Source organism: Lactuca virosa, chromosome 3 (genome assembly GCF_052849685.1).
Source record: "Lactuca virosa cultivar CGN04683 chromosome 3, Lactuca_virosa_CGN04683_v6, whole genome shotgun sequence".
NCBI lineage: Eukaryota > Viridiplantae > Streptophyta > Magnoliopsida > Asterales > Asteraceae > Lactuca > Lactuca virosa.
The window spans coordinates 136,934,414-136,957,555 of NC_136428.1; the positions used below are offsets into that span (position 1 = coordinate 136,934,414).

The following is a 23,142-nucleotide window of genomic DNA, read 5'->3' on the forward strand; positions in this document are numbered from 1 at the left end:
GCTCCTAAACTGATGTTGATGTGTTAATGCTACAAGCTATTGCATTTGAAATCCCTAACTATTGAAGAAGGAAGAAGAACTAAAACAAAGGAGCAACCATCGACTATTGCAACTAGGGGGTTGTTCCAACAGCTTCCTTGGCAGTTCCCTTTTTCTGGTTCGACAACACAACACGAAGGGAAAGAAGGGAGTGGGTTTATCGATTCTCTGTCGATCGGAGAAGAAGAAATGAACGAGGGCAGAAAATGGTTCGGAGGTGATTGGGTGGTGTTTCTCGACAATCAAATGTGTGTTTAGCAACTCTGATTAACAAGAGGAAGAAGATGAGAACAAGGGTTGTTGCCCCTATTGATATTGTCGGAATCAGCAACCACTCCGGTGGTTTCTTTGACAGCAATCAAGAAAAAAAAATGAAGAGAGAGAGAGAGAGAGAAATAAAGAGAGAAAGAGAGAGAGGGACTCTATGCATAGTATTTCAATTTTTTTAAAAATAAAAGAAAACATCATAAATGGTCCCTCTGGTAGTGAAATAGCGAAAATATCCTTCAGTTAACAGACAAAACTTAACAGAGTTAGCAATAGGTACCAATCGTCAAAAGTTTTGAAAACACAGGGACCATCTATGCGGTTTTTAAACCACAGGGACTAAACTTCAGATTTTGGGTAACCACAGGGACCATTTATGATGTTTTTTCAAAAAGATAATAAGAAAAACTGGATAATAGAAGTAAAATGAAGAAAAACACTATTTTGGTAAATATTTTTGGAACTATACTAGATTGGTAAATAGTTTATCAATAACCTCATTTTGGTTAAAAACCCGGCTTTTGGTTTATGCATAATTATTTTTTTTTTCATTTTTTTAATTAAAAGACAATCAATACATTGATGGTTATTTAATTAATAATAACATTTTTTATTTTTATATAAAATGGTTCAGGAAGTTTAGTTTATTTTATAAATTTTGGCGATCTTAAACAACTCTTTTTTTTTTGTCTATTTGAGGTATAATTATAAAATATAACTAGACCATTTACACATGTATAATCAATGTCTTAACTAATTGGATTTTGTACTGTATTTCAAGGTTTATTTTACACTAGACGAATTCCCGCGCGTTGCGCAGCGAAAATTAAAAATATATTGTTAAAATATTGAAAATATATATGTTTAAAATGGTTATGTTATTGATATTAACTTTGAGATAATATTTTGACACAAATATATATATATATATATATATATATATATATATATATATATATATATATATATATATATATAAAATCTCAATTATTTTGAACAATAATATTCATTGACATCAACTCACATTCCTCATTAATAGAATTAAATATAATTATCTATTTAGTATTATTTTTAACAATTATTATTTTTTATTAATTATATTTTTTACTTATGCGATCATTTCCTAATTTCAATAATGATGTTCATTTAAAATACAATTTATTTATAGCTAAATGTAATTTATAATTTGATGTTATTATCATTTAAAATTGTTATTCATTAATTTTAAACCACTTATTATTAATAATAAGTTAAAGAAGACTTTTAAGAAACACTTAATATTATTATTAAAATGTGAAACATACACTAAATAATAAAGTGATAAGATAGACAATTTGTATTTCAAAAGAGACTTGCATGGATAATATGACATATCCATGTAATTTGATTTTATTATATATAATTATTGCTTATTAATTTTAAAACCACTTGTTATTATTAATAAGTGAAAGAAACTTTTAAAAAGCACTTATTATTATAATTAAAATGTTAAACATATACTAAAATATAAAGTGATAAGATAGACAATTTGCATTTTAAAAAAGGCTTACATGGATAATATGAATAATATGACATATCCATGATTTTTAATTAATTATTGTTTTGAAGCAACATGAACATACAAACATGTGTACAACAGTTAATTAAATATTATATATATCACCTTCCATAACATATGATCGATAACATTAATCTAATCTAATTTACATTAAAATTTCAACCACAACATACAATGATATTCTTAAAAAAAAATACTTAAATCAAGAAAATACAAAAAAGAATTAGTATATAACAAACTTACAAATTAAAAACTAACATAATAACATAGCATGAAAAATTGCTCAAAGCCCTCAAACCAACACAAAAAACTTTAAACTTGTTTTCTTTGTAAATTTTGTATGTGATTTGTATTTGTGTGTCTACTGAAAAAGATTGACCTTTTTATAGTAGAGTATCCATTAATTGTTTATTAAATATATTATATAAGTTATAAAACCTTTGAATTATTAATCATTATTAAGAGACTTTTGAGTGGTATTCATTAAAATAGGAGGTTTCAAATGCATGAGGTGTTTGCAAATTTTTATGGGGGTTTCAAATGCATGAGGTTCAAGGAAAAATGCTAGCTTTATAAGTATGTATGATAAGGGCGGATCAACCTTATAATTTTTTAAGCCGAGGCTTAGGGCCCCCAAGGATAAAGGGTCATATATTTTCAAACTTAACCCAATATTAATAAATATCAAATCTCAATTAGTCCATTATTAATTGTCTGATAGGCCACATCACATCACAATGAACAATCTTGATTGTTGAAGACAAAACGCATGCGGAACATCAGTGCGATCTTGAAAACTGAAACGTTACATTTATCTTCTATTCTTCTATCTCAATTCTCAATTGTTCAAATACTTAGTATTATGTTTGTTCATTTGTAGTTGTCTTGGTGATTCCCAAAAAACATATACATGATAAAAAAAATAACTCCGCCATTTATCAACCTTTTAGTTTATTATTGTCGGTCTCAATCTCGGATAAAAGATGACGGTTTATAACGTTAAGTATAATAAAAAGCAAAGAGCCACATAATTTTGGTTCGCTTAGAGCTTCCAAACTAATTGAGCCACACATGGTTTGTACTTGTGGTCGTTTGTGGCTTTATATAAATGTGTAGGGTAATATACTAAAGATCATAAATAGAAATAAAAAATAATAATATTTATAGAATATAAATTTAATATTTATCAACTTAAAATGAATAGTATATTAATTATTTATTATTTATGATCAAAAGCGGAATAAATGATTAATAGTTTATTTTATGTTAAGTAAAATTATTAAATTAACTAATGTCGGGTTAATTGGTAATTACTTAAAATGGGTTTTAGGTTTATAGTTTTAGTTGGTAAAATGGATGTAAGAAAGGCTAGCAGCTAAACATAAAAAAACTAGAGAGCAGCTAAACACAAAAAGAACTGCTACATATTAGTTTTTAGCAAAAAAAAATTAGTATTTATCCAAACTAGTTATCAAAACATTAGACCAATGAAATTGTCTATTCTTTCTCATATGTATATTTCTCATATGTATATAAGGAAAAAAAATATCATTTTTGCAAAACAAAACCATAGACCATTTTTATGGTTTACGGTTTCCACTCGATGGTCTACTGTTTTCCAAACCGTAGACCAAAAATGGTCTATTATTTCCGCCAAAAAGCTATTGTTTCGTTTTTTTGGGTATTTAACTACTATTTGTAGTTATTTTTTATTATTACTTGTTTGGTTCGTTATCAATATATTAAATTTTCAATACAACACTTTTTATATCAATTTATTGAAATTATTAATTATCATATGTGATATGTATATATGGCTATATGGATATTATTTCTTTCTAACTTTATTGTGTGGTTGAATTTAACAATTGCTTGAAAAGGTTAGCATCATTATTTATAACCCAATATTTGATAATAAAGTCAAGATGAATCAACCTAGAAAGAAATAATATGCATATATACATACCACATATGATAATTAATAATTTCAATGAATTGATATAAAAAGTGTTGTATTAAAATATAGTATATTGATAATGTTCCAAACAATTAATAAGAAAAAACAACAATAAATATTAGTCAAATACCCAAAAAATAAAAAACAGTAGCTTTTTGGCGGAAACAGTAGATCATTTTTGGTGTACGGTTTGGGAAACAATAGACCATCGAGAGGAAACCGTAACCATAAAATGGTCTACAGTTTTGTTTTACAAAAATAATTTTTTCCCTTATATACATATGTGAAATAGTAGACCATTTCGGCGAAAGAGTAGACCATTTCATTAGCCTACGCTTTTGATGGCTAGTTTGGGATAAATGTTATTTTTTGGCTAAAAACTAATATGTAATTAAGGATTTTGGCTAGTTTTGTCATTTTCTCAAAAAACTATTTTTAGAGGTCATAATCAGAATTAGTAAGGAAACAAGAAACACTTCTCTCTCTCTCTCTCTCTCTCTCTCTCTCTCTCTCTCTCTCTCTCTCTCTCTCTCTCTCTCATGACCCGTACGCAGGGGCGGAACACAAGCACTACAAGTAAGGGGCCGAAATCAAAACTTCATAATTAAAATGTATAAGCAAGTTTTATTTTGTTCAAAAATATGACATATTAAAAGCGTAAACAATAAAACTAATATAAAGATTGTTACATCGTTTATCAAAGTGGAACACGACGATCTTTTGCATTTTTAAAGTCTTGTACAATTGTCTCTAAACTAATTTTTTCAGCAAGTTCCCGTTCGAAGTGCAAAACCAATGAGTCATTCAAAAACTCGTCTTCCATTTTATTTCGTAACCTTGTTTTAATGAAGTTTTTTATTTTCAAAAATAATATAAAATGCATATAATTTTAATTAGTTTCATAAATTGAACAAGTAACAAATATACATACAAAAATATATGATAATATATTATATATACATATCATCGTTCCACAAAATTTAAATACAAATAAATCAATCATAGTATATTATATATACATATCATCATTTCACAAAATTTATAGGCAAATAAATCAATCTATTTTAAAGTGAATAACAAAATAATAAGTTTTAAGTGCAATATATATATATATATATATATATATATATATATATATATATATATATATATATATTCCTTAATTCAATAAATATTATCTGTCACTGTCATGGACTCATAGAGGTTATGTGTATCTATACTAATCAACAGTACCGATTTCTATTTTATTGACTTAAGTGACTATGTGAGAGAATAAGCATTAAATAGGAATAAAAAGAACAAAAAAAGACAAAAGTTATAACCCTTATCAACGGAAATGGCGAAGAAAAACCTTATGGGAAGAAGTCAAGCAGCAACCGGCTGAGCCGCTGAGCACTCAACGACGGTCGGTGGAGGTCCTCAACGACGGTCGGTGGAGGTCCTGTCTCAGCAGTCCATGCTCCGGCGACTAGCAAAGATTCGAGAGGGCGTACGGTACCAACGTGGTGAACAATCTGGCGACCAGAAAAGAGTACAAGACAACAACGGTATTAACAGGCGGCGTTCTTCCGGTGACTTTCCAGAAGTAATTTTCTGACGGCCGGAATCGATTTCGGATTTTAGGTTTACACTTTTCAGTTTTCTTAAACTCAAAATTGGGATAAATTGTTGTAAATTTGTGTAACGCCCCATTTCTGGTATGTGATTTAAATAAAGCAATTTTTCATTTCTTAAGGGGTACTCGACGAGTCAGTAGCCCGACTCGTCGAGTAGAGACGGGATTTGCACGCGGTTTAAGTTAGCGACTCGACGAGTCCATATTCTCGGACTCGGCGAGTCTGCCAGTCTGGATGAAACCCTAATTTTAAGGGTTTACACCCTATTTAAACATCATTATAGCCTCCTACCCCAGCCTCCAGCACTTTTAGATCATCTTATCTGTAAACCCTAATCCTCCATTTCTAAGTTGAGTATTTTGTGCCATTTTTTGAGAGTTAGAAGAGAAAGAAATAAGGAAGATCCAAAGGAGAAGAAGAAGATCCAGAGTCTCTTGATCATTAGCCTCACATTCTGGTACTAAAGCTTGTACCTTGCTTGTTATTTCCATTTGATAGTCTTGTATGCTTAGATGTTCTTCTTTTTGGGACTTTTTAAATCCAAACTCGAGATTGGGACTCCTATAAGGAAATGGATCATAGATCTGAGTATATTTGAGCTGTAGGAGCTCAATTTAGCTGCCTTTATGCACCCAAAGTCGAGTTCCAAACCCTAGGACCCCATTCTTAGCTTATTTTGATGTTCTAGCCTCATTTCTTCATGCATGCACGTAAAGTTGGAAACTTTACGTGTAAAACCAACCCTAAGAACCCAGATCTATGAATTGAATGCACTGGAATCGACCAGAGCGGACTGAATAGTGATGACATGCAAGGGACTCGATGAGTTGTTCATCAGACTCGACGAGTCGAGTCGCGAGTCCCCGATTTTCCCCTTTTGAGTTATTACAAGTGGAATCAGTGAGTAGCAGGTGGACTCAGTGAGTTGGGTCACGGACTCAATAATGGAGGGACTCGGCGAGTCAACGCCCTGACTCGGCGAGTCCAAGGCAATCTTCTTGCCTCAAGAAGAGACTCAACGAGTTGTTCATACAACTCGGCGAGTCGTAGACTGGACACATTCATATGATGAAGGAGGACTCGACGAGTTGTTCATACAACTCGGCGAGTCAGATGAAGACGGACTCAGTATTAGTATCGAGTAAGAACTCGTCGAGTCTGTGCTAAAACTCAGCGAGTAGAAGCGTATAGAGATTTGGAGGAAAGGATAGGGACTCGGCGAGTTGGCGGCCCAACTCGACGAGTCAGGTCAACTAGCAGTTGAATTTGACTAGGAAGTTGACTTTAACTAGGGGTAAAATAGTCATTTCACCCTCAGTTTAGTTATCAGTATTTGATTGAGTGTATTTATGGGAATTGTAGTCGGGGAGATACCGGAGCAGCAGCAGACAGTTCCCGAGTAGCTTTTTCAACATCCAGCTTACGAGGTGAGTTTTCCTTCCAGTAGGAACGGGTCTACGGCCACAATGCCGGCCCGTTTAGTTAGCAGTAGTTCCGGACTTCGGTCCGATGCAGTAGTTCAGTGTGCTTGATGTCTTTGTGATTCAAGCATGTCTTTGTGTTATGTGTTCCGGACTTCGGTCCGATGCAGTATGCAGTATATGTGTTTATGCTAGTAGTTATGATTATGCTATGCTATGTTCAGTCAGTTTCCGGACTTCGGTCTGATGCAGAGGGCAAGGCCCTGGTTAGTCCGGACTTCGGTCCGATGCAGAGGGCAAGGCCCTGGTTAGTTCCGGACTTCGGTCCGATGCAGTTTCCGGACTTCGGTCTGATGCAGAGGGCAAGGCCCTGGTTAGTTCCGGACTTCGGTCCGATGCAGTTTCCGGACCTCGGTCCGATGCAGTGGGCAAGGCCCAGTAGTTGTTTTATATGTTATTGTATGATATGTGGTAGTTTGGGGGAGCTCACTAAGCTTCGTGCTTACAGTTTCAGTTTTGTTTCAGGTACTTCTGCTACTAAGGGGAAGAGCTCGGGATGATGGCATGGCACACACCACAGCTTCAGTTAGCCTGGGATTTTACTCTGATATTTGATATGTTTTGACACAGTCTTGATTTGTTCCATTAATACGACATTTTGAGATACACGACTTATGGTTTTGTTATATGATATTGGATATTATGGTTTTAGTAACGTGTTAAAACAAAAAAAAATTGGGTCGTGTTTTGGGTTGTTACAATTTGACTAGATTTTGGGGTTTTGATAGTTTTTAATAGATATTAAGTTTCCTTATTTTATAAATTCCTAAAGAAACAAGGGTTGTTTTGATTTTGTTATTGATCTTCTGAGAATTTTGATTCCTTGTTATTCCTATCTTAGATTGCATATTTTAAGATATTGTCATGATCTAGAAACCCGGGGGGGGGGGGGGGGGGTAAAGATGTGATTTTAGTTAATCTTTTCAATTGGATCATGTATATACAGGTATTAGGAGAACCAAAAACGGGGAGGCCATGGCCCCCCGGCCCCTATGAGGGTCCGCCACTGCCCGTACGTAGTACGTAGGTACTATGATGTTAATATGTTGGAAGGCTAGTAGTTCTTTGTTCCTATTTTGTGTAGATCACATGTATAATTTATATGATCTAATAGCTACTCTCCAACATCATTGAGGTATCATTATGAACATCCTATGGATGTAAAAGTTGAGCTAGTTTGTTCTAATTGATTATGGCATTTAGGAATTAAAAAATTAAAATACTTATTTTTTGCTTCTATTGTGTTTTGATGAGTAAATTGTTTTAATCAATAATCCCGAACACTTTCCACTTCTTAACGGTAGTGAAAACATATTTCTTTTTTAAAAAAACACATTCTTAGTAGAATCCTTTATAGTGACATATTATTACATCCTATCAATACAACTGATGAAGAGTCGAAAACATTAGTTAAACTAACTTCAATTTCTAAATATTGGTTGACGTGCCCATCTTTGAGAAAGTAACATTGTTATGTTTTCCTGGTATGCACAAACCATAAAAACTAACACATTCTTTTGATCCAAAATTTAATCCTTTGGAAGCCAACATATGAATACCCTTCTCATTCATATATGCGAAAGTATTTGGTGTCACAAAGTAGACATGTCAACATACTTATTAGTTGTATTTGCTCCAGGTACTTCAACCATATATAATTTTTCCCATTTGTGACTATGAGCAATCAACATGTTTCCCGTTGTCACCTTTTATCGGTAACCTCGAGAGTCAATGTGATAACCTTCATCTCCTAAACTTTCCTACTAATATTAGCATTCTTAGGAAAACATGTTCAATACTTATAGTATCAAGATTCTTATCACCTACTAGTGAGACTTTAACATTGTAATGTTTGAAATTCTACATCTCTTCCTTGCACATAATGGTGTAGAATAATGCACATGAATCTATTATCCATGATTCAATCATACATTATACATATAAATCAACGCATCATGAAACAAATTGACCGCAACAATCACATCTTTCTTCCCTTTGTTTACTGAAAATGTGTGTATTAGTTCCTAAAGTACCCAACATGTTTGCAACTCTAGTGTATAATGTTTTCCATGTAATTTGATGAAATCTTTTTCTGGATCTTTTTCTTTCCATTTTTCATGTCATGTGTTAAATTTCCTACCCCTATCTTTTGTACTCAATAAGGAACTAGGACACTTATTTGCGTTCTTTCTATAGATATGTTCTCTTTGAGATCAAATCGTGAATAATTTCAAAGGTAACCTTTATTGTTTCGGATGAACTAATATATGTTGTAATAATACCAAATCATTTCTCTAACAATGAATGTATATAAGCCAAATCATTTCTCTGACAATGAATGTATATAATAATAACTCTTGTAGTGGTGATGGGTTTTCTAGGTTATAAAAAAATTCATGTGGCGGAAAGACGCTTAAACCCTTATAAACTATGAATATCAAGAAACCCTGGGAAACCCTACTTTAATCGAAATTACAAGAAGGTTTATAGTTACATACATTTTGATTAATATAGCAATTAATCAGCAAAATCTTTCTTAGAGTACCTTAGAAAGCAAGCACCAAAAGTTTGGATGCCTCTAATGGCTTGTATCCAAAACTCTAATAACTAGAAGACTTGAGGAGAGGGAAGGCTAGAGAAAAATTTCTACTCTTGAGAGTTGTATGGAGAGTGGAGAATATGAGAGCCTATGGGTCCTATTAATAGCTGATACGAAAACCTTGGATAACCCTAATTTGAATATAATAATAATATCTTGAATTAGGTAATTATTCAACTCCTTAATTATCTCATAGGATTAATCTAGAAACCCTAATACACATAGCCAAAACCGACATAGAAGGTTCTAGAAAACCTATTTTGCTCAACTATTGAACGATTACAGCTTAGTCCCTACAGTTCCAATTAATTTTAATTAACTCGAAATTAATCCCAATCAATTTCTAATTAATTATTATTATTTCTAATTAATATATTAATCATATAATATATTAATAAATCATTTGTCACAATTTGTTAATCATATAATAAATTAACAAATCACTCTCTCTTAAAAAGTTATTCTATTTAATTATCGATTATGAGAGTAACCTAAAAAAGACTTTGCTTCTAATTCAAGAATATACAAATTCATTTATTGGCTTAGACACCTTAATCCAACATGTCGTTCATCATTGAATTCAATATAGTATACGGAATATAATAAAACTACATTCGTCTACATGATCTATCACAAACATCCTTTTTTCATCTTTGTGTTGGCTTCTAGTTGAATCAGAAAAACTTTATTTGTAATAAACGACTTTTCATACATGTTAGATGATGCCTTGATCATTATAGACATAGTCGTCCCATTGACAATAATATAAGCAACATACTTTCGCCAACTTTAACCTAACGACCATGGGCATGTCAATTCAACGGATCCCAATCTTCTTGCTTTATAGTCTGGTGTTATGCCCTGAGTCGACTATGGAGCTTTTTTGGTATAAATGATCATTGGTATGTATCTTCCAACTTTTAACTTCCAAAAGACAAAGTCATCACTTCATATTAAACTTGTTGATCATCGCCTTCTTGTCTCCAGCTATATGTCTAATACCATTTATCAGGTTACGATTGAAGCCCACATATTTAATATACAAAAAGAAAAAACACAAAAGTTTATGTGGTTCAGTTGTATCAGGTTACGATTGAAACAAACGAATTTAATATGCAAACAAACAAACAAACAAACAAACTAAAGTTAGTTAGAAAAATAAGGTAGAAAACAGGATATGATCACTGGATTCTTCTAGGATTATGTTGGTTCACTTTCCGAATAAGTATATCTCTCATATGTCTGGGTTACGAGAAATTTGATATGAGATAATATTTGAAGGAACAATTAAAATTCTAGGCACGGATAACTTGATCAAAATGAGAGAGAATAGTGTGTGTGTATGTGTGTGTGTGTATATATATATATATATATATATATATATATATATATATATGTTTAAAAAACATAAGAAAATTCTGATATCTTTTAGAATTAAAAAAACAACTGCATTCAGATAACGCAATTAAGGGTTGGATAAACACACGAATTTATAATAAAACCCTTGAAAATTCAACAATTTCTATTAAGGTCCTTATAGTAGATTTGCATTTTTTTTCTAACCCGTTGACCGGGCAGCAGGACAACCCCACAAGAGGGTGCCGCCCCCTTGACCCCGCTCTTTTGGTTGTACCGGGATCATTCTAGATTAATACAAGTGTACATTTCGCACCTCCAACCTTATATTAAAACTAAGATATAATCTCATTTGAAACATATATAAATCTCATTATATAAAGTGAACAGGTGACACTTACACTAAAATGATCAACAAAATTTATATGGTTTAATCATCCTTGCCAACAGTCGAATTAATTAAAGAAGTTTCTTATAAGGGATATATACACTAAAGTCCCAATATTTTTATCGATTTGATAAGAAAGCCCTAAAATTTATTTTTTTGACAGTAAAGTCCAAATTACCGGCAGTTTTTGACATTTTTATCCTTTTTTTCCGGTTAGCCGGTAATTAGGACTTTTTTGTCAAAAAAATAAAGTTTAGGACTTTCTTGTCAAATCGTCAATTAGGACTTTACTGTCAAAAAAATAAAGTTTAAGACTTTCTTGTCAAATCGTTGAAAATATTGGGACTTTAGTGTATATATCCCTTATTTTTGTTAGAAATTTAATGGTATGATACTCTTTAAGCATAAAAGTTATTGAAACATTCTCTAGTCAGCTAGATCCTATTGAAATCCTTAACGTTTGCTTCTTGTTAAATCGTTTTTTAATCTCAACAAACCGATATTGAAAAAAATGGAGATAATCAAGAAAGAAAGAAAGAAAGAAAGAAAGAACCAGAGTTGTGTTGGCCTTTTGCAGTCCCAAAAATGGAGAAATAAGAAACCGAAAAAAAACAAAATTGTCCTTCTTTCCCTTCTCCACATTCACACATTTTTTATTAGGCTTGTGTCGTTTGTGTTTGTATAATCTGTCCCCACTTTTTAGTTCAAGATTTGGCGGCGAAGCAAGAAGAAAGTTTTACAAGTCTTTTCACCCTTTTTCGCTCTCTTTTGCATATGTTTCTCCTGATCGTGATTGTGTTAGGGTAAAGATAATTATGGTAAAAAAAATAGTGGTGTTGCAACAAAAGTCACAGTTAAAAGTTCTTGGGTTATGAAAATACACTAAAGTCCCAATATTTTCAACGATTTGACAAGAATGTCCTAAATTTTATTTTATTTTTTTACAGTAAAGTCCTAATTGACGATTTGACAAGAAAGTCTTAAACTTTATTTTTTGGACAAAAAAGTCCTATTTACCGGCTAACCGGAAAAAAAGTATAAAAGTGTCAAAAACTGTCGGTAATTTGGACTTTAGTGTCGAAAAAATGAAGTTTAGGACTTTCTTGTCAAATCGATGAAAATATTGGGACTTTAGTGTATATATCCCTAATATGCGTAACAAAATTTATATGGTTTAATCATCCTTGCCAACAGTCGAATTAATTAAAGAAGTTTCTTATTAATATGCGTGATAGCGTTTATAAATAAATAACATATCGAGAAATTTCAGCCGTGATGCTTTGCCCTTGGGCTCCCATTGTTGTCACGGCAGGTTCTTTTAATGGGAGTCTCCACAACTCAACGTCCCCACGGCATCCATACTCATGATTACCCAACACCCATGAAATAATTAATTCACCATTCACACTTTGACATGACACCCCTAACCAGTTTCGAAGTAATAAAGGCTATATATATACATATCTTAATAATTAATCAGAAAGCGATGCAGAGTTTGGTTATTAAACAATATCATCTATATTATGCGATCTTAAGAAATTATTACTATTTCAAATAACAGAAAATACATGCATACATCTAAAACATGATTCCAAAATGTAAGTACACACTACAAATACGGCATACCCCAATACTACACTTCAACATCAAGTGAAGCATACAACCTACGCAAATGCCTCCACTCCACTCACTTCACGCATCAAACCTACCCTTGGCCATCATCTGTCGAGTTCTGCGACTTCTCCCAATTAACCCCATCAAAATGCTTCACCTCCACATGACTCAACGTTCCTGGATCCACACACCTATAAGTAATCGCTATTCCCTTATTGGATCTCGGAGTATAAAACGACGTTATCCCACAGACCTTACAAAACGTATGCTTTGCTGACTGACTGCCAAACGTATAAGTAGTCAAGAATTTTTCAGAGTCTCCAAGAAGCTCAAATCTTTCAAAAGGAACAACAAAGTGAGTGTTTCTTCTCATCGAACAGTCTGAGCAGTTACAGTTCCATGCAACAACGGTGGGTGGTGATTGAGCTCGCCACCTCACACGTCTGCAGTGGCATCCACCGTTGTGCACCACCATCTCAGTAGCCATTTTTACGATGTTATCGTAGTTATCGATTTGTTAATTTCGGCGTGGTATCTGCAAGTTGAGAATTACCAAGAGACCTGGATTTGTTTGGTTTAAAGATGAGAGAAGCGAAGACAACTGGTGTTACGTGGAACCGACACGTGTACTATGTCAATTACATGCGTATAGAGGGCAGCTTGTGTCACCAACCACCTCCTTTTTATCGTCATCGTTTTAATTAATTTTGGATTTGATTTTTTATGATTATGGTTATATTTGAAGTTACGAACGCAAATATATTTAATCAATTAAGTACGTGTTTGTTACGGAGTGTTTGAGTGCTTTTAATTTTTTGTGTTTGATAAAATGCTCTGTTTTGACTAGAAAGTTTTGTTCGGCACTACAAGCTTCTAACATTTAGTTTAAACAAAACACTCCAAATCCAAATGTTATTTCACATAACGTTTAACAAAACGCTACAAGCTACAAGCTACTCGCTACCAGTTAATTTTGTCTAACACACCTAAACCAATTAATCTACCAAATTAAACCAAAGATCTCCATTGTAATCGACCGAATAAGAGTTGGTTACATTTATTGAACTCCAACTTATTTTTTTTGGAAAGGGAACTTCCCTAACGAGGGTTTCCGGGCCAGCTTTCGCGCACCGACTAATCCCTCGCTGCAAACATGAGGCTTTGCCTCATGCCCTGGAGTCACTGCAGGCGAACCTCCATGGCCACAAGGGCTGAGTAGTGCCAGGATTTGAACATATCTAAGATAAATGTTAATAGTCTTCATTAAAGAAACGTCAAAAGGTACATGTATATTGTCTTCAAAAGAATTATTTTATCATACAAAAATGTTTAGCGGCGTCATTTTTTTCCTGTTTTCCTTCTCACTTTTTGTATTGTGACAACTAATTTATGTGAAATGGAGATTTATAAAAAAAATAGAGATGTTTTCATCCCAAAAAAAATCAATGACATCATCTTCAAATCTGTCAATTTTTGGTTTTGGTATCGGACAAATTTCGAAGGGCCCTAAAGTCCTAAACCTTATAGATTAAGGAGCTAATTGGTATAGTTTTTTGTCATACATAATAATTTATGTTTTATAAGGGTTTTACATTATGCAAAATACATGTCATTGTTGCATATGACAAAAGATTGTTGTATACGAATCAATTTTCATAGACTACCTCTTTGTGCAAGTGTTGGATACAAACCTAAACTAGGCCCTCTGCACCTCACCAACCCTGTCGCTTGTAGAAAATCTTGTAACCAATATCTTACATTGCCCTTTTTCACCAGAAAAAAAAAGTAACCACCACTTTATCCATCGATCAACAATATGCCATTGGATATTGGAAACCCTAAATTTTATCGTCTAAGCTCCATCTCACCGGCACGAAATCGAGTAGCATGGAAACGCCACCCTTTTCTCATCTCCGAACACCACCTGTAGATGTGGAAGAATAACTAAAATCTTGATGAACCTTTTTGTGTGGATCTTGAACTTATAACGGGAAAATCATTGGGTGCTTTGCAGAATGTTTTAGAAGGAAATAATTGAGGAAAAGGGATTGTGTTGAAGGATAAGAGAGTCAATAACCGTAGGGGGAATGGATAGGGTGTACCATGGTCTTAAAAGTGTTTAGACTACAGGTGATACTTATTAAATTATAGATACGGAATTTTTGCCTTATATGCACTATCAAATCCTTTTTAGAGTGTTATGAGCTTCTTTATTACAAAGTTATACCCTATTGATCATATAACTAGATAGCTCTTCAATTTGTTGAGTAGACTATTGTAATGGTTGTTCATCATCTTCGGTGGAGGTTCTTCGTTGTTGGTGTATAGGCATGTCAGTTAGAAATCCAGAATTGATCATAATAGTGAATGTATGTTTATCATTCATCATCAATGATTATATTATGAATGATGATACGCACAATTATAATTTTCATCATCATATCATTGTCATACATCCTTGTCATACGCAAGATAGGTACCGAAGAAATACAAACTAAGTTTCTTGAACTCTAGATGTTAGTTTAATATCTTTTTATCAATCTTTTTTTTTTTTTGCTTGACGTTAAACAAATAACTTGTGTTTTCAAAGTTATGAAAAAGTTATTGACTTGAGTAGAAAGGTAGTCGTAAAATATATATAACGATAGAACTTATTTGTTGAGTTTTTTCATAACATCTAAGCAATAAGTCATCATTCATCAATCCAAAAATTTATAGATCTCCTGAATAAAGAGTTTTTTTTAACTTATTTATGGACACATCGACTTTATTTATATTTTTATTTTTTGAACGGATGGAGTTTTATAAAAAGCAAAAAAAGCCTTAGCAAGAAGCTAAAGGCGAAATGGAACTATTACATCATAAAGTTCAAAATGGGGTTTTGAAGCCATAAATTCTATGGAATAGAGAATTTATGTTTCTGATTCACAACCCAATTAAAAGAAAAAACAACAATATCTTCAAATAACCTATCTTGTATAGGTCTCGATTGGTCAAACACAGTTATTTCTCAAATTCCATATGGACCACTAGTTCATGTAGATAATAGCTTCCAAGATATCTTTCCTATTCATACTTAAATGAATAGCCTAGCCTCCAAAAACAAAGTCATCTCATCCACTGAATTTAACGTAGACATGTCAATATCACACCACCGATTGAATTTTTGCTAGCGTACACTCAAGAAAAAGATGATTAACATTCTCCACTTGATCCATGCAAATAGGACAAAGAGAAATAGGAACGTCAATACCTCTACAGATTAAATCATATTTAGTAAAAAGATGATTAAGAATAGCTCTCCAACTAAAAATATTCACTTTGATCGGCACCAATCTATTTCATCTAGTTTCAACCATGACATGAGGTAACATCATGCCATCAATTACCCCACGCGTATCTTTCACCGAAAAATCGACATTGACATTATTAATGAAATTCCACACCCAAAATCTTTAGAGTCTCGAAACTGAATATTAGTAATTAGCTCAACCATGGCCAAAAATTGGGCACTTTAGCACCTCCTCTCAGATCATATCTCCAACACCAATGCCAATTATTACTTAGACGCCTATCAACAACAATACAATTAGAATCGACATCCAAAGCAACCAATCTAGGAAATAACTCAATGAGAGGAACACTTCCAACCCACACGTCCTTCCAAAACATGGTATTTCTCCCATCTCTAATAGAAATTGCTAAGGTGAAAAGAGAAATAATATGTTTAGAGTGTAATTTCAAGATGGAATCCACTATAGACGACCAAACCCCTTTTGTAGCCAAACGATAATTGGCATTAAAACCTGCATGTCGTGCATGCCGACCATGAATTGACTTTATAATACGAGCCCATAAAGCATCAGGGTTAGAAACAAATATCCATTTCCATTTTAACATCAAAGCTTCATTAAAAGTCATTAAACTACCAATTCTGAGACCACCATTAACTTTATTGGCTAAAATAAGTTTCCACTTAAACTAGGACATGCGGCTTTTCTTCAAGATTACCACAGCAAAAAAAAAAATCTACTTCTAAACACTCTACAACTTTAATAGTCATTTTAAAAAGAGAAAAATAATAAATACCCAAGGCACCAATAGACACCATGCTAGCTTTCTAACCATTCAGCTCCGAAGAAACTTGTCAAAAAATCGGTTGCCAGTTTTTAATAAGAGAAATTCAAGCCGACAGAAACACCAAGATACTTCTTGAAAGGAACAAAAAAAAAATCAGCCTCACACCCAGTTACACTAGCAAAACCAAAAACCTTAAAAGTCGAGACCCCCACTCCAAAAAATTTCGCCTTGGATGTTTTCGTATAAATGGATATTTAACAATTGGTCAAAAATATATAAGATTATGAAACCCACCACAATGGTTGAAAAAGTTCGACGCAAAAGTACGGAAATTTACAAGCTTTCTCAAATATATATTTTACTATTTTTGTATGTGTTTTGTTGTAAGATGTAAGAGATGCATGGTTAGCCCTGTCAAAAATACCCGATACCCGAACTACCCGTTCGATTTTTCGGGTAATCGGGTAACCCGATTTTTTTTTCAGGTCGGGTAAAGGGTACGTTTGTTGGGTTTCGAGTATATCCGAATTATTTTAAAAATTCTTTTTTTTCGTAGAGCTTGTACTCTAGCAGGTATTTGATCACACTTAAACTAATTATCATTATTATAAAACATGAATCTCTTTTATTATGACAATATGACACTAGCAATATTAAAAGTAATTGTTTATATATCATCATGTTCTTTAAAACTTAACTGTTTTCTAGATTATAGTTTTTATTGCAACTAACAAACTCATTATCTTGACGAAACTTCAGAACATTACAAAACTTATGGCTACAATTATCTTAAACATTTTAAACTTTTAAATTAAGATCTTTAAGTATTTGTTTTTTAACATATTATTATATTAGATTAAGTAGTTAAAAAATTACTTGATATCTCAGGTATTATTGACTAAAAAATCTCAATGCTCAAAGCTTGAGTAACTTCGTTTATGCCTCGTTTGTTTATATAAACAAGACTAATAAAGCACGACGTATTTATTTCATTAAATTTATTTTCAGGTGAAACTCAAAAAAAAATTATATATTTCGGGTATACCCGAATTACCCAAACCCGACACGATACCCTAATTACCCGAATTTAATTTGGGTCAGGTAACGGGTAATTTTTTTAACAGTAAACCCGAAAAAATTACCCGATTAACACCCCTATGCATGGTGATGTTAGTCAGAGAAAATGACTAAGACATGGTTTGATAGTAAATCATATACAAAAAAAACTAAATATATACCGATTGATCGAAATAGTGAACATCTTATTTAAGTTTAATGATAAAGCATATATAAGAAAGACTAAATATATACAAAAATAATAGTTTGCCATTCTAAAAAGTCCTTTTTTATCGAGCGATATCTGAAAGACTAAAACCTTTTATAACAGAATCAAGCAAAATACGCTTAACATAGAGTGTAAAAGTATAACTGCAGTTTTTATTGTGTTTTTTAAGCTACGAAATAAATAGAAGCTTTAAGAACCCAAAAACAAACAAAAACTACATTTTCATCATGACGTTCGAAGATGAGTAGCAACAAAAACAAACAAACATCAAAATCAAATACTCCTTACATTACAAAAACAACTGTGTTTTCCCCCCATTTATGACCATAATAACTTCGGCTAAAGGCACAGTATTTTTACAAGCATATTTCTTGTCAAACAGAAAAAGTATAAAAATGAAGTTTCAAATTCAATGCTCTCAAACTCAAAGTGAAGGCCCCTTTATTACATCTTACATCTTTCAAACAACTCCTCCCTCATTCATTTCTTAGCCAACAAAGCACTGCATTGCGCCATAATCTTGGAAGCCCGCGTAATCGCATCCGTCATATAAAAATTCTCCACCGTAACACCAAAGGGCACCGCGCTCACCTTCTCGCTCCCCTCCGGTTTCAACAACCCCGAAAACACCGCCGCCTCCCGCTCATCAACCCGCAATAAATTCGGCGCCACATTCTTAATCCTAGACCGGACCCCACTAATACTATCGTAAGGTAGCCGGACCCCACAAACTTCCGAAAGCGCCCTTGTTATCTTCCAATCCTCTCTCGCATCACCAACAGTCGGGACAGCTGGCACAGTTTGTTGGACACACCCTTCGGTGTTCTCATACGTCCCTTCCTTCTCACTAAAAACAGTCGAAGGAAAAATCACATTCGCTCTGTAAACCCCTTTATCCCCATGATGCCCTTGGTAGACCACAAACGCGTCTTTTGGAAGATCGTCTAAATTTGTGTCGTCGGCTCCCATCAAGTAAACGAATTTGGCTGATTCCATTCCGGAGTCGGATTCCGGGGTGAGGCCGAGGTCGAGGGCGGCGGCTTGGGCGGCGTTGAGGAGAAGAACGTTGAGGCCGTTCCATTCCGGGGTGATTAGGTTTTTGAATTTGGCGGAGAGGGAGTTGAGGAGGGAGAGGATCGCGGCGGTGTCTTGGCGGTCGAAGATTCCAGCACCGATGATGATGGCGGGGTTTTTGGCGGTGGAGAGGGCGGCGGAGAACGGGTGACGGCCGTCCGCAATTGCCGCTAGGGTTTCCGGCGTGGTGCCGAGGTGGTCGTGGTCGTAGTTGAAATCGGTTGGCGGACCGATGTATCCGACTTTGGCTTTCGTGGCTCGGACTGTTTTGCGGATTCGCGCGTTCACCATTGCAGCTTCAACACGTGGCTAGAGATCCAAAATAGTAATTATAGAACCAATTTATCCGAATAAAACAATAAATGAAAGTATATTATGTAAAATATTTTACTTACCTGAGTTCCAACAAGAAGAAAGCAATCGGCTTTTTCTAAACCACTGATGCTGGAATTCATGAGATATCCAGAACGAAGATCGGCATCTAGATACTTTCCATTTCCTTCACACCAAATATTATTTGATCCCATTCTGTTCAAGAAATCTTTGAGTGACATCATGGATTCTGCATCACTTAACTTTCCAGCAACCCCGACAATTTCTTCCGGTTTCACTTGGTGGAGAACTTCCGCCACCACAGCAAGAGCATCCCGCCAGCTCACCGGTTTAAAGTGACCATCAGCACCACGGATCATCGGATCGCTGAGTCTCTGTCTCTTCAAACCGTCATAACAGAAACGGGTTTTATCCGATATCCATTCCTCATTAATGTCCTGTCAGATTAAGAAATCGATTTTCAGAAATTGTGGAAGGGTAAAATGGTCATTTGTGGAGATTGGAGATATTGTACCTCGTTTAAGCGTGGGACAATGCGCATGACTTCGGGGCCTCGACTGTCGATACGGATGTTGGAACCAACAGCATCTGTGACATCAATGGTTTCGGTTCCTTTTAACTCCCAATTTCTTGCTTTGAAAGCAAATGGCTTTGAAGTAAGAGCACCTACAGGACAAATATCGATTACATTTCCTGAAAGTTCACTAGTCATAAGTTTCTCAACATATGTTCCAATTTCTTCTCCACTTCCACGTCCCAACATCCCAAGATCCTGGACTCCAGCTATTTCACTTGCAAATCTTACACATCTGGTCAACAAAAGTCAACAGGATTAATAATCAAAGTTGAAGATTAAATGGTAAGAAATGAGATATAGAAAGAGTAGAATACCTGGTGCATTGAATGCAACGAGTCATGACAGTTTTGACTAAAGGGCCAAGATTCTTGTCAACTACTGATCTTTTTGTTTCAGTGAATCGACCTCTATCAGATCCAAAGGCCATGGATTGATCTTGGAGATCACACTCGCCACCTTGATCACAAATTGGACAATCCAGTGGATGATTCATCAGAAGGAACTCCATTACACCTTCGCGTGCTTTCTTTGCAATTGGTGTGTCAGTCTTGATTTTCATCCCTGTAATCAGAAGATTATATGGATTAGGGAATGCAGGGTTAAATATTGGAGAGTTTAAAAATGTCTCAAAAATGAACAAAATACAAGTTCTTGATAGATGTTTGATGTTGTGCATTATTAAATTAGGTTTCTTTCTTGTTACTTATTAGACTACAGAAAATACATTATCATAGTCTCATATAGAAATCAGTAGACAGTACACATAGTCTCATATAGGAAAAACGTATACAAAGCAACTGATCAATACTTGTAACAAACTATTCAGAAATATGCCTCAACTACAGGGATGCTGTTACAAAAATTTATTTACAAGGTTACATCTGACCAGAATAAAGATCCTGCAAGTTTCACAACACTCCATTTCTTTGTGAAAAAAAAAATACCATTAAATGATATCCTAAAAACTGAGTGTGTGTAAAATTTACTTGATATACATATCATCCAAGTAAAGCATAACTGAGTGAGGACAAAGGCCATTAAATCAATTAAGAAGATTCAAGCTTCAGAAAGATTGGTTGTCAATTCTGGCAACCCCATCAAGGGGGCGTTTGGATGTGCAATTAAACTAATCATGGGGATTTGAAGTTGGAACTATCAGTGTTAAGATTCAGGATCAATATCGCAGACTGTATAATAAGCAAATAGTAGCCAAAACTGTTATTGAGGCATATCTAAAAAAATCAACTGTTCCTGGCTTTAAGCACGTCCAAACACCCCTAAGAACATACGCATGTGGACTTTTGTAAGTTGTATACAAAATCTTGCCATTCAATATTGATTTGATATTTAGTAAACTTTAGCAGGAAAAACTACATATATAAGTAATAACCATCTAAACAATCTGGCAATAATAAGGTCTACGCTGTGAAAAGTACATGAATTGATCCGATTATAAATCTAAGCAGTGTAAATTTAACTGAAAAAAGGTTAAAAATAAAAAGTAAATCGGAATGGAAACTTTACCAGGAAGTGCAGGCATTGCGCAAGAAGCAACTGGCTTAGGCGACTTCTCCACCTCAACGAGGCACATACGGCAGTTACCGGCGATGGAAAGACGGTCATGGTAACAAAAACGTGGGATATCAACGCCGGCGACTGAACAGGCCTGCAAAACAGTCATCCCCTTTGGGATCTTAACCGGATACCCATCCACAAAGACTTCTATGACATCATCTGGATTGGGGAAATGAACCCTAGCTCCGGCAATAGGAGTGCGCTTTGGTAGATCGGGCTCCGACGCTGCTTCAGTAGCGGCTTCAGGTTTGTGAAGCTCAGGTGTGGAGACGATGGTTCGAATAAGATTGTACCTAGGATTTGTTGACAAAACCCTAGATGACGATGATGATCGAAGAGCTCTGGAGGCTAGCGAACCCAATCCCATTGATTCTCGCTCTTTCTCGCTAGAAATCTATGGTTTCTCCCTCTAGATGTTGGTGAAGGAAAGCAGATAAATGGAGCTCGCGCAGATGTTAAGCCGGAGAATTGGGACAGGGCGTGTGTACACCATAGACACCATTCACCAGAAGTGGAGCAGACAGACCCTCTGAACGTTGTCCATTTCAGGTCCAATACGTTGAATAGTTTTTTAGCCCATTGGGCTTTATAAACCCATTACGATTTTCAGATCTTTAATAATCACATTATAAGAGCGTTATTCTTCTAGTAAAACTCTTTATATTTCGAATTTTCCACCTACAATGAATACTCTGGAGTTGTGGGACGAAGCCTCTAAATTTCGAATGGTTGTTGATGTATTTATTGCTTGAAAGAAATCCAACTTGGGTGGGAGTTTTGGGTTTGTTAAGTTCATTAGTGTGGACAATGTACATGATTTGATCAATAACTTGTGTTCAATGTGGATTGGTAATTACAAGGTTTTTACGTCTCTAGAAAGGTTTGGCAGGTATGAGAATGGATCTTAATCACGTGTTAATATGAATAAATCCCTTGTGTGGCCAAGATGAAGGTATTCATTATAAGTTAACAACTTGTCTCTAGTGCTAACGTAGTGGAGGGTTCCAAAACGTGATGACAAGGTTGAACATGAAACAATTAAGGTCATTATATTTGTTCATGGAATCATGTGGTGGTGGAGAGATTATCTTTTTGTTCTTCTCAACAATGTAAAGGAGGAGTTCATGATTATTCTGAATCGATTATCTTTTTGTCCTCAAAGTTTTCATTTTACAATGCTATGGATAGTGGATACAGTTACGACTTACAACTTACAAGAACCAATAATTTATATCAAACGAAACAGACTATCAAAATAAATATTAATCCGAAGTTTGAAATATAAAAAAGAATAAAGACAACCAGAAAATGAATTCATGTCAATATAAGGACGTAATTTAAAA

The 23,142-nt window shown here is 34.3% G+C and overlaps 1 protein-coding gene and 1 pseudogene across 1 annotated transcript; both read right to left on the bottom strand.

The window, feature by feature from the left end:
• Positions 1-12,966: 12,966 nt before the first annotated feature.
• LOC145164096 (uncharacterized) lies at positions 12,967-13,362 on the bottom strand (annotated as a pseudogene).
• A 5,066-nt stretch (positions 13,363-18,428) lies between these two features.
• On the bottom strand, positions 18,429-22,298 carry EMB1467 (NADH-ubiquinone dehydrogenase). The gene is made up of 5 exons (XM_079085623.1): positions 21,749-22,298; positions 20,539-20,785; positions 20,162-20,456; positions 19,710-20,084; positions 18,429-19,623 (listed from the first exon to the last, which is right to left on the bottom strand). Exons 1-5 carry the CDS (start codon positions 22,164-22,166, stop codon positions 18,721-18,723), a joined length of 2,238 nt encoding a protein of 745 aa, XP_078941749.1. The 5' UTR covers positions 22,167-22,298; the 3' UTR covers positions 18,429-18,720.
• Between the last annotated feature and the right edge of the window lie 844 nt (positions 22,299-23,142).

Bases quoted from the DNA above. Each gene is read 5' to 3' on its own strand.
- EMB1467 (XM_079085623.1), bottom strand. From the start codon at position 22,166: ATGGGATTGGGTTCGCTAGCCTCCAGAGCTCTTCGATCATCATCGTCA. The intron at 20,786-21,748 runs GTAAAGTTTCCA...TTCTGATTACAG, and splicing joins CGCAATGCCTGCACTTCCTG to GGATGAAAATCAAGACTGAC. The intron at 20,457-20,538 runs GTATTCTACTCT...TTTGTTGACCAG, and splicing joins CGTTGCATTCAATGCACCAG to ATGTGTAAGATTTGCAAGTG.